The 13376-nt window shown below is 35.3% G+C and overlaps 1 protein-coding gene across 18 annotated transcripts in view; it reads left to right on the plus strand.

The window, feature by feature from the left end:
* SYNE1 (spectrin repeat containing nuclear envelope protein 1) overlaps positions 1-13376 on the plus strand; it is a 414622-nt gene that overhangs the window by 110382 nt on the left and 290864 nt on the right. For 15 of the 18 annotated variants that reach the window (XM_088795370.1, XM_088795381.1, XM_088795369.1 and 12 more), the window contains 5 exons: positions 1484-1593; positions 4695-4745; positions 7273-7380; positions 10125-10262; positions 11446-11610. In XM_088795370.1, the coding sequence (XP_088651496.1) occupies positions 1484-1593; positions 4695-4745; positions 7273-7380; positions 10125-10262; positions 11446-11610 (572 nt within the window). The remainder of the gene's footprint in view (positions 1-1483; positions 1594-4694; positions 4746-7272; positions 7381-10124; positions 10263-11445; positions 11611-13376) is intronic. The other 3 variants (XM_088795376.1, XM_088795375.1, XM_088795372.1) reach the window with 1 other exon arrangement.

Consider the following 13376-nt stretch of genomic DNA (forward strand, 5'->3'; position numbering starts at 1 on the left):
CATCACACTTACTCAGCTCAAGGGGAAAGCCACACACATGTCCCAGTCAGCGCTCAACTTCAGAGGATGCAGCAGAGATGGACTTTTTCCTAGAGTGGGATGAGAGGAGAGTGTAAATGGTTCTTTCATATGCACTACACTAGAAGATCTTACTATTTTCTTTGATTATCAGAAAGTGAGATTGCCCAAATCCAAGGCTATCCCAGATATAAGGTGATCCTTGATTTTCCTAATGAAAACTTCCCTATCAAAAAGTGATTTAGTCAAATTTAGTGTATGAACTTTTAGGGATATAGATTAAATAAACCCATGTCTATTATAATTATTTTATGATATAGTTACACATGTGCTTAAAAGCACGTCCTATGTTCAATCAGCTATTAAATGTTGCTTTTCTTTCCACTTTTCACGTTTCATCAAGTTTCACTCATTCTTCACATGCATCTTCCATGTCAACAGTCTGTCATTTCCAAAATCATCTTTGAGTCATCTAACAAATTCCAGAATACATTATCTTTTCTTGCTTTTGTGTTTTTTGAGTTGCAGCATTTTTTAGGTCCTGTATTGGTCGTCCTTAGAAATTATATCTCAAAGCACAAGGAACATTACAAAATATTAGGGCAGATTGTATATTTTTATTTAGATTTTTTGTTTGTTTTGTTTTATTTTTTGCACTGTAGGTACATATTTTATATTGGTAATCTCCAAAATGTAATCGCTTTTTTCATTGCCTTTAAAAGGGATATTTCAAAGTCTTTTTTACAGAATTCAATACTTTTTATTTATGTAGTCTTACCCCGTGTATAATTATTAAATTTTTATAAATATATTTGCCTGATTTTTAGTGGTTTTATGAGGTAAACTTCTATAAACTTCAAATGACAATGATTGAAATGTTTTCAGACTCTGTGTCTCCGTGACAAAGTACTTCATCGCACAAAATACAGTAATTTAGAGAGAATGCTCCACAATGCAGAGGTTTTCTAAGGAATTGAATATAAGGCATCTTCCTCTTTGCTAAAGCAAAATTTGTGCTGGTTTGGGGGTATCCATGTTTGACCACGTGTAGTTGTACAAGCTATGTAGGCACTTGTCATTCAGTTCCACACCTGTGTTTTAAATACTACCCCAATTCTGGAATTTATGTATTATTTGTATTGTATTAACTAGACAGAATGTCTGCATAATCACATATCTTAGATTGCTGATCAATTAATATGGAGATTTAAATGAAACCAGTACTACTTTCCTCAAAGCTCTTAGTTAAAATGTGTCATCTTTATGAATCATAAAATGTCCACGTTCTATCGTCCAGACTACATTTGTTTCTCCTCCCCACCCCCAAAATCTCTACATAGTAGTTCCATTTTTCTTCTCCATTTAGGACAGTGTCTTTTGGTATATTTGCTAGGTTTCAAAGCTTGTATTATTATAATCTAATTAATGCTAATTGATTTATTCATGTTTGGTTTTGCTGTTCCAGATGTTGATGTGGATAAGCCAGATGAGAAGTCTATTATGACCTATGTAGCCCAGTTTCTGAAACAATACCCTGACATACACAATACAGGCCCTGATGGGCAAGAGAATGACGTAAGTATTTGCTTTTTTCTTCAAGTATCGATAGTGCTCGCAATGATAGTGACCAATTTTTAAGCATGCTATTTTCAAAATATTAAATTGCGATGCACTTTAATATGAGAGCAACTGACTAAAAAGTAGGTATTACCAACTGGGGAGGTGAACAGAGGAAAAGACTTCTCTGATTTGTATGTTGTATATGACATAGAAAACATTACTACTGATAAATGCTGGATATATATAACACTGATGGATTAAAATTGAGGAAAGATGACAGTGTTGGGAAACCCCATTTTAGATCATTTTATATCCATTACATCATTTGCACATCTAGTCTGGAGTCCCTTGTTCTGCTAAATCTGATGAAATCTAATTTTGACTATTTGATTTTGTTATGTAAGTTGCTTTTCACGGCAAACATATGGAAGTAAGGCAATCTTGTAAAAGTTCTAATTATTCACTGTGATTACATTTTTAAGCCTTTAATAGTTTAAATAACATTTATATTTTTCATATTGCTCAAATGGCATTGTTCATTGTCATAAAGGAAGAAAAACAAAACTTAGGAAAAAAAGGAAAAGAAAATTAGCTGTATTTGGCCCTTGAGAGAGAACCTATCCTAGAAAAATATATGTTGGTGTGAGTTCCCAACATTTTTCTGTGTACATGTAGATACACGTATTTTAACAAAAGTAGAATCATAGTGTATATACAATTTATAATTTTCTTTTTCCATTACATTATACAAAACTTCTTCCATGTCATTCCTTCCAGGTCATCATACAGATGTACAGTAATTTACTTATCTAATTGTTGAAAATTTTTTATTTTTTGCTATTATAAACAGTGCTTCTATGAACAATTTTGTAATAAGGCATTGTTTTACAATTTTTTCTTAGGAATGTATTTCCTAGGCTAAAGAACATACAGATTTTTAATGCTTTTGAAATGATTTTTCACATACCTTGTAGGAGAGTTTGTCCCATTTTATATTCTAACCAATGCACCAGAATGCCCATTTTCCCTGTCTTTAACAGCAACGACTAGTACCATTCTCCTAATTTGTTAAAAGTAGCATTTGTTTATTATATAGAAAGATGGATTTCCTGCTGATGTTATGATCAATTATAAGACAAAATGACATCAGGGAAGGTAATAAATGGAATTTTCAAAGTGTGTTGAAAATGATCTCTCTGTCTTCATTGCTTAGGTCACATCTAGAATTTTTGAGATTATAATGAAGAGCAACAAGAAAAACAGAAATTTTTAAAATGTATTTTCTAAATAAACTGAGAAACAGATTTCAGGAAGTAAAAGGTCAGGGGAACAAGCCCAAATGTTTCAAATAGGAAAAAGCATTGCTCTAATCGAAATCAGTGACTTCATAAAAGAATTCAGCGAAACAACAATGACTGGTGTTTCCTAGGTTGCTTGAATGAAGCTAATCTAGCATTCGATAGAACTGTACTAGTTTCTTAAAAACTGTAATTTCAGGAAGGCTTTTCTGTTCCTTGCCAGGATTTAGGCACAAACATTGAGCACCTGAGTAACTTATCTACAGACAGCAAACTAAATATTTGTAAAAAGCACTGCAGAAGGCAAAAGTACAGACTCTCAGTGCAAATCCTAGCACAGATGGAGGCACATGCTTTAAAGCCATTTGGGGAATTTCTGGGTTTTGCAAGTGTAATCAGGCATGGATGTGGCTGTGTGAAGAAGAAACTCTAAAGAAAGCATATTAGACTTAAGGCAGCATAGAGAAGGGCAGCTTCCCATCTGATTTTCACATGTGATGTCTTTATAGTACCCAATTGGATTTATTTCCGATCGCATTTCTGAGTTTGCACTATTTTAATTTCTCTGACAATCATCTCTACAGATGAGTACATGCTGTGGCTGAAAAAGTCTGAGAAACAAAGGGGATGATTTCATTAATGCTCACAAGTGAGAATTTAATGCAAAAACCCTTAGAGATTTGAAACACAAATACTCCTGATATAAGCTTGTTAATGGACTTTACTAAAGAGGCTTTATCATGAAGAGATTAATCTCATCTAGAAAATAAATTATTGTTCTTTTAAAAATCCCCTCTATCCCATCCCTAAAAAGTGAATGGCGTATGATTTCAAAAATTAATTTTGAGGAAAATGCATATAAGCTTTGCGCTTTTTAAACATGACATTTATAATATAGGACATAACCATCTAAAATGACTATTTTGTGTAAGAAAAAAAATTATGTTTTTTGTGATGTAGGGCTTATGTTTGTTTAATGGAGCTAAATGGCCACCTTAATGCTGTCTAATGAATCTTTAAGATTTTTTTTAAACTATGCATATTGGGGTTATGGGGGCCATTACTCAGTATTTGTTTACTCTTATTTGTCTATTAGTTCTTTTAATTCATTTTTTAAAATACTGGCATCCACGTATCTACCAGGCTTCCATTTTTTGGTGCATTTGATTTCTATGTCCTCTTTATGAATTTATTTAAATTAGATATTTTATACATACCATTTTAAATCTAAATTTCTTATTAGAAATAAACATACTATGCTTTTCTTACTTCAACCAATAAAACAGATAAAGAAACCTTTTTCTCTAAAGTAGTAAAAAATCAAGTAGACCTGTTGACCCATCTCCCTCCCCCATTAAGCGTTCAGTTATTAAGTTCACTCATTCTTTCTCCCATTGCAACAAATATTACTGACTGCTTCCAGAAGCACAGTGCAGTCTTAATTGCTATGAGCATATAGAAATGCATATTACAAGTGTATTTATAGAGAAAAATATGAATCCATATATCTCGTTATATTATTCTTTTAAAATGTTTACTATTTCAAAACATTGGTAAGACATATATATTGCCACATACAATTATTATAAGTTAAAATAAAAACATCAAATGCCAAAATATTACATTGCCTCTTTGGATTCAAACATTTTGATACTTTCAAAAATTATGAAAACATCTTAAAATAGCAGTAGCCTTAAAATTATTGTCTATTTATTTATAGACAGATGCTTCTCCATTGTTTTTTTCTTCTTGTTCCCAATAAAATTTTTGTCCCTGATTTAAATTATTTTTCTATACGTTATCTTTTCATATTATTAGGAAATATTTCCAGATTTCCCACATTTTGCACATTCTGTCCAAAATCTTAAGGTAAGATTTAAGTAACCTTGAATTAGTTACCCCTTTCAAACATCCTACATTCCGTAGCTTGTTCGCCATTCCTTTGCATGTGTTTGCCTTAATACACACATTTTTAATACTTTAATTTTGTTATTTCCTTTTCTTTTCTATTAGAACAAATAACTTATATGTTATTAAATGTTACTTAGAGTCTAAGTGACTCTTATGGGCTTCCCCACTAATCTTTAATTATAAGATGACATCAGTTAATTTCTCTCTAATAACATTTAATAGCACTAATAAAGGAGAATTTGCAATGACTGTTGGGTTTTGTTTTTGTTTTTGTTTTTTTTGTACGTGACATTGAAAATAAAACTAAAATTAGAGATTTATTTTTACATTTTAAATAGTTAAGCAGGAAGTCATTACTTGAAAAAAGGTAAGTATTCAGTTAATTTATCATCCTGAGTTTAATCACATCTTTCTGCTTAATATTGGGTCACATGGTTTAGTAAAGTTTATGACACGTGGTAAATACTCAAAAATATTTGTGGAATTAATGATTATGAATTCTTTCCCATATTCAAGTTATCCTGTACTTCAGTTTTCCCATCTTTCTTTATATTCTGTCAGTCCTGAATGAAGGATCTATCAACACTATAAGCTTTATGCCAATAATGCAATAAAAAAGTCAGAAGTAACTAATTTCATATGAAATATCAAATTTTATTTCAGGTAGACCAAGAGCATTTCGTTCCTCTGAGCTCATAAGACTGTGTCATTCGTGCTTTTATGGGCATGAAAGTGAACTGATAATAAGATCCGTGGCTTGCTCACGGTCACTGTTCATTCAGAAGAGCCATCCTGGGAGGACCTGAAGCTTTGGAATCTTGGGCTCCCGTTCCATTTCTTTCTCTAATTAACTGTGTTACCAATCAGTCATTTTTTACACAGTTATATATTGAGTGACACTGGGTGCCAGTCACTGTGTTAGGCTGGAGTAAAAAAAATACCTAAAGGGTTTTTATATGGGGGAGATGGAAGAGACAGTGAAGTGGATGATACAATATAGTGCATTTGGAGCTCAGGTTGTTACAAGATCATAGAGAAGTGTTCTCAAAAGGGGGTCCCTAGACCAGCAACATCAGAGTCGCCTGGACACGTGTTAGAAATGCAAGTTCTCAACCTCCATCCTAGGTTGGCTGAGCCAGAAAGTTTGAGAGTGGGCTCTAGCAATCTGTGTTTTTCACATGCTCTCCAGGCAATTCCAGTGCACCCTAAGGTTTGAGAACCACTAGTATAGACTTCTAGGTTAGAAAAAAACTTCTGGGTCAGAGAAGGTTGTGTCTGAGCTGAGCTCTGAGGGGTGCATTATCCAGGGGAAAATATTCCAGGCAGAAGAGGGTTGGCTTTGCAAAACTGCAAAGTGAGAGAGAGCATGGAAACATGATAGTATTGTGTGCCGATATCTGTACTGGGTGTGTTACACACTTATCTTTGTTGCCCCGCCCCGCAAGCCATGGAAAGGGTATGTGATGACTCCTCAGATGATGGTATAACAGTAGAGAGGTTAAAAACAAAACACACAAAAGAGATGTGCCCAAGGTCCCAGAGCTAATACATGCTAGAACCAGAATTTGTGACAAGTTTTGCCTGCCTGTATAGCCAACACTCTTTCGACTCTGCCACTTCACCTGTCAACAGAGACGATTTTGTCTCTGTCATGGCTGTGATCACCGAGTGAGCTGCTGTAGTTGAAAGCTATTATAAGTGCCAAAAGATCATGTTAAATATATTTATGATTAATTTGGCATTCCTACCAGATAAGGAATCTTGATGAAAAATTAGGACATTTTCACTAATTCGATGGTAGGATTGCTTTTGTTATTTGTGGAAACAGCATGTAAATCTGCTTTTTCTTAATTTTTTTTTTTATTTCTGAGATGAGAGTGGTGACCTGGATACATTCATTCAGCATATAATTTAGTAACTACCTTATAGGTGCCATGTTGCCAGGGTCTCGAAATACCACATTGAACAAGATAATTGTGTTTTATGTTCACATGGAGCTAGTAACACTGAATAGTATTTTTCAATAATATACACAAGTAGTCCAATATTACTGTGACTGTAGCTCCTTGAATTTGGTCAAAATTAATCTCATCTGGAATAGTCCTCTGGGTAACCAATGGCATTGGATTATGTCACTACTCTCATTCCAGCCATGGCTCGGAGTACTTGTTTTTTTGTTTTTTTTGGCTTTTGTTTTTTGTACTTAGGACATTCCTGTCTTGCAGACATTTTTTTAATTAAATTAGTGTTTCTTGAGAAAAAAAATAAAGCTAATTTCAGTATTCAGAGACAATTGCAGTATTTTTATAGAATTAACTCTTGTTTTTAGCTCTCCAAAAGGGGTGAGAATAGAGAGAGAGAAAATTTTTCAGAGACAATTGACACCTATTAAACATTAAGTCTATTCCAGGATCAGTCAGGTATTAATCAGTAATTAAATAAATGCACAGTTACTAATAAAATTGTAACATCTGCTGATTTCTAGAGAGAAAACAGGCTAATTTTGAAGGAAACAAAAGTTTGGATAGAACAATTTGAAAGAGACTTGACAAGGGCACAGATGATGGAATCAAATTTGCAGGACAAATATCAGGTAATGTATGGAAAAGAAATTTCAGTTTTTCAAAAGGCTTTCATGAATAAGATTCTTGTATGTCATTCAATCTATGTTTAATCTTTCAAATAATACTAATGAAAAAAAGTCTTTAAAGAAATAATATGTATTATCTTAAGCTTGCATGTAATTTTGTAATTGTATTTCTATGTAAATAAGTAGTTTTAAATCGCATATGTCCATACTGTAAATAGAGCCCCGAGGATTCATGATTTCCAGAATTCAGAGTCTTATAAATGACCCAGAACACAAACATCTAGTTATTGTTTTTGTAGAACTCATGATTTTGTAGATGTCACATAACAATAAAAAATCCACCAAAAAAATGACTTCAGTGCCAAATTAAAAATTACTGTAGAATAAGTTGAATTTAATAAAGGATTGCATTATGAATATTTGGAGTGGGCCCATTAATGGGATCAGTTTCTCCTGTGACCTACCTAGTTCAACCCTATTGAATTCAAGTTGAGGCCAGGGTTGTTTTGTTGTTGATTCCCCCAGTTTCATTACACTGTTATTAAATGGATTTTGGCTTCCAATTTCACTTCCAAGACACAAAATTATATAATGGGTTTTCCCACTAAATTGTGATTTATTCTATGCAGCATTGACATTTCCCCCCCTATTTAAAATAGCTTTGTATTTTAGCGGCAAAACTGTGAGGTGTGATCAAACAATATGGTAAATGTTTAAACAACCAAAAAATTATTACAGTAAAAGACACATTGCCATTAATCCCTCTCACTTCAAACACACTTATGCCATCATTCTTGCTACTTTCTGAAGCAGTTCTTTCTTGAGTGTCTTTAGTTGCACTGTCGTGACGGCCTTGGTGTCCTGAATCGATTCAAAATGTTTTCTTTTCACAGTCATTTTGACTTCGGGGAAGAGCCAGAAGTCCCATGGTGCCAGATCCTATGAATAAGGTGGATGAGGACACACTGTAATGTTTTTATTTGATAGAAATTGCAATACTAGAAGTGATGTGTGACATGGAACATTGTCATTCATGATGGAGGATGATTTACGGCACACTTTAAAACACACCTTCTCTTAATCATAGCTCACACCCTACTGACTGCACCGAACAAGTTGAAACTTGTCGCACACTGTTACTAAGGTTCGATGCGCCACTTCCCATATTGAAAATCCTAACTTTCCCATTGTAGGGCACTCGGCAGCAGCATCCACTGTATTTTGTGATCCCAATGGGAAGTCTCTGTGTCACACATCACTTCTGGTATGGCAATTTCTGTCAAATGAAAACATTATGGTGTGTCCTCATTTACCTTATTCACCGGATCTGGCACTGTGCCACTTCCGGCTCTTCCCCAAAGTCAAAATGATTCAGGACATCGAGGCAGCCATGACAGTGCAACTAAAGACACTCACGAAAGAGAACTTCCAGAACTGCTTCAGAAAGTGGCAAGAATGATGGCATAAGTGTGTTTGAAGGGAGGGGGAGTATTTAGAGGTGTCTTTTAATGTAATAATTTTTTCTAATTTAAACATTTACCATATTTTTTTATCACAGCTCATATAATATATTTTAGACTATATTATATTTCAATCATTCTTTGCTACAAAAAAAAAGGTACCATGATGTGAGCAATTCAACATGGCAAACAATATAAGATTTAGCTATTACATTAGTGTGTATTTCATATAATTATATTTATAAAGTGTGCCTGAATGTAGATGGGTAGTGCCATCAATATTATATTTGATGAACTTGACAAAGTGGTAAATATGCGCTTACATTATCATGCTTTTTTGCTTGATATGCAATATAATATTTTTCCCCAAAAAAGTATAATTTTCTGGGATGAGCTATATTAAAAAATTATTAAACCAAGAAACTGATAATAGAAATGCAAGGACAGAATGAATATACTTAGTCTGTTAGTGAGTTTCAGTTTTAGCATAGATTGTCAAAAAATAAATTGTCAGTTATAAAGTCGCATGTTGTGCAGATGTTAGTTTATAAAAAGGGAACTAAAAGGATTAGAAAAATACAAAACAGAAACACTCCTTTCAGGCCAAATATGATCACTAGTTTCTTAAAATAGGGTTAGAGACCATCTGAAATCTGAATATAGGGAACACATGGGTTTACTGTGTCATCAACATTTTCTGTTTCTACTTATCACTCAATAGTGTACTTCCCAGTTTTTACATTCATAGAATTCTGTGAAATAAAATTGAAGATTGACTTTATATTTTGGCATTTTTAATTACATTAAGTTAGAGGGACTAGGAGGTAACTGTGGTAAAATGTTTATTCACCATCTCCCCCCAGTGTTCTTCATGTGGATTTACATGTTTGTCTGCTCTGAGACTAAGAAATTCTTTTAGATGTGTTATCTGTTAGATTCTGTAAGGCCATTCTCATGTTCTTTACCATAACTGCACATATTCGTGGTATTTTCAATTCATATTTAAACATGGCGTCATATTTTAGGAGTGTTAATTTAATATGAAATGTAGAAGTATTGTCAGGGGAGATAGTATGTAGGCAGCACTTAGCATGGGGCGGGCTCATTGTCAGGCTTGATGAATGGCAGCTGCTGTTAGTATCATGACTGTTATTATTATTATTATCATAAACAAAATATATTGAGCGTTATCCAAATATGAAGGGTTGTTATTTAGGAAATGTGGTTTCCTTTGCTTTTGCTTTTTTTGACTCACTGCCATCTTGGTTGCTGTTTTTCCCCTTTTAGTCCTTTAAGCACTTCAGAGTTCAGTATGAAATAAAAAGGAAACAGATTGAACAGTTACTGCAACCATTGCATAGAGACGGCAAATTGACACTTGACCAAGCCTTGGTAAAACAGTCCTGGGATCGAGTGTCCTCCAGGGTAAGTTCTCCCGTGGTTAATTTCCTTCGAGCTTACGTGACCTACTCAAGACTATTTTCCATCGTCCTTTCCTGCACAGTGATGTCGCATCAGGTGCTCCTGCCTCTGTCTGAAGCAGGAAAGACTTGACTGTGGGAGAATCTTTGCCCTCTCTTCAAGTTTTCTTTTTAAGTTAAGGGAAGTTCTTCTTCCACGACATTTTCCCTGACTTTCCTGCCCGCACATGATGTCACTGTTGACAGGGTGATAGCTTGAAATCCTGGAAGACCATCTGGGTTCCTTCCCCCTTTACACAAATTAATTCTGGGTTGTTTAGGAGTGGAGCCTCCACAACTTCTGCACAATCCATAACCATGGTTCATCAGTAGTTAATGATCTTCCTATATTTTCATTCATTTTTATAGTCTTTAAACTTGCCTTGTTATCTGGTCTTTCATGAACCTGAAGGAACCATGAAACTTCAATATTAATACTTTGCAAACTTAAAGACCAAGATTTCAAAACCGCTGAAATTTCTATCACTAGTGGGAATATTTGCCTTGAAATTACCGTTTTCTTCATTTTTATGATCTGTTTTTTTTTTCCCATAAACTCTATCAAAAGATAGAGTTTCCAAGCATCCAAATCCATCCTACCTGGCATTTCAATAAGCTGGGGAAACGGTGCTTAAAAATTGAATAAAGTGGAAGAAGTGGAGAGATGGTTAGAGAATTATATTATTACAGAAAGAATCCTGAACACTCGTCTTCCTCCAGAGATGTCTAGATGACCCTGATTTTTCTGGACCTTTTCTTATGATGCAGGAGGTTTTAAGGGAAACATCTCCTGCATCCTTGAGCATGTCAGCAAACTCAGTCCCTTCCCTTGCAGCAAAAGCCAAACCGAAAGTCAGTGGGTGCTTTATGCGATTCCTGTAAGAAGAAAATGGCTTTTAAGTTCTCCATAATATCCTTCCATGTGTAAGATGTATTTTAGAGTTTGCTCAAAATTTGCTTGTCACTGTATTTCCTCCCCATTCTCAAAGCACAAAATTCAGAACACAGATCATTTTTATCTGAAATTTATTAAATTAACCTGAAATTATTAACTTAAAGCCTTATATAGGCTTTGGAATCATTTGCGGGAATTTTAGGAACTGACTTCTGTATTACAGATATTTTGTTTTTCTACTTTTGTATTTCAGCTCTTTGATTGGCATATACAGCTTGATAAATCTCTTCCAGCACCTCTGGGCACTATAGGTGCTTGGTTATACAGAGCAGAGGTGGCCCTGAGAGAGGAAATAACCATTCAGCAGGTCCATGAGGAAACAGCCAACACAATACAGAGGAAACGTGAGCAACATAAGGTAAAACTTCTGGTCAGAAAACCTTCCAGCATAACAGTCCCAGTGTGCTCTGGATATGTGGCCTATTTAGAACTTGCAGGGACATGGCCTTCCAGGCATCTGTTCATACTGACTCAGAGATGTCACACCTTCTTAGAAGTTCTCAGATCTACTTCCCTCTCCTGTACTTGTTAATGACAGCGCCAATAAATTTATTTCCTGAGGTATTTTCCAGTAGCTCTTTGATATTCTTTTAATCTGCAGTTATCTTTCTTAGTTCTGTTGTTATACATTATTTTTCAAACCATAAGCCCACAGACAGTATGTACTTGCATAGTAATGTGATCAACTATTGGCTCCAGACCTCATTCCTGCTTCCATTCTCAAAGGAAGGCAAGGCAAGTCGCCAGCTTCTTGTGTTCTGGTGCTATGAGGTGGGGTGGGGAGGGGGCACTGATGGTCTTAACAAGTGGAGGGATTAGGCCTTGATGACGTCTTAGTCATTTGTGACTTTTTCAGTTTACTGCATAAAGTCTACTATACTTCCTCTGTGTGTTTTGTGACAGGTCAGACCTAACTAAAAATGCTATTTTTTCATAAACATCACATTAACACCATCCTGCATTTTGTGCAATTGAATTTGTGTATCTGTTTAACTGTCTCATGGGGGTTTGCTATATATGTGGAAACTAAATTGACAGGCAGAGATTTCTACTCCTGACCACACATGGGCAATTTATAGCTCATATATATTTTCTGCCAAATTATTGATATTTTTAAAGCTATCCCAAGGAAGTAGACTGTTGTATGTTCCGGACTAGATTATAAAGCAAATTCATGACAGATTTCATTTCCTGTCCCTTTGGGATCTTATTTTTGGAACTAGAGATACAGGGAGGCCATGCAAATTCAACTCCTGGCCCTTTCAGCTCAACTCCCTCAGCCCAGACTCACTCATCAAGCAAGACTGATGACAAGATTTTGTGATCTTAGACAATCAGTCAGGGTCCATCCTGCATTTATTCTTGGCCCTTCTTCATTTATAACCACTTTCGGTTTTGCTGATTATTTCTGAGCTTAGCCTCTTTCCTCTCCATCACCCTCAACACATGCAAAGCACAACAGAACTCCCTAGAATCTGCCTTTCAGATGAGAACATGACTTTGGAGTCTGCTCCTGGGCCATATCCATGCTGAGATTCCCAGTATATTAAAAACAGGGGAAAATGCTAGAACAGGGCTACACAAATAATGCCACTTTAACATTTGCAATTCACCATAATGTTTCATACGAACGAAATCACCTTAGCGTTTTAAATCAAATGAAGAATGTATAATGATGATGGGCTGGATGTGTCAACTCAGCAGATGTGCACAGTAGAGGGCCTCCTATGTGTCAGGTTTGGCACTGGGGAAACTGGTTAGGGTGTCTCCAGTGTAGAGGTTTGAGAAACAGCATGTGTTTGTTGTTTATCTAACAGACCTAAATCCTACTGAAATATTCCACCATAGAGAAAAAATGTCCTATGATATTAACTGCGCTATTTACTAGGCAATAAGATTTAGCAGACATAGTAATTCATTGTACACACTAGGCAGCAACAGCCCCTCATGGAGAATGCATTTTAAATTGGACGGCACACATGCTGTCAGTGATGCTATGATTCCAGGCTCCTCCCGACTCTTCTGGCTCCCTGGAGAGAGGGACCCCGTGCCAGCCACAAAGTGTGCAGCCAGAACCATCTCCGCCAAAGTGCAGTAAACAACCATAAAAGCCAGAAATGAAGT

This window comes from Rhinolophus sinicus, chromosome 2 (assembly GCF_057876585.1).
Source record: "Rhinolophus sinicus isolate RSI-liver-muscle chromosome 2, RSI-T2T, whole genome shotgun sequence".
NCBI classification, from domain to species: Eukaryota; Metazoa; Chordata; class Mammalia; order Chiroptera; family Rhinolophidae; genus Rhinolophus; species Rhinolophus sinicus.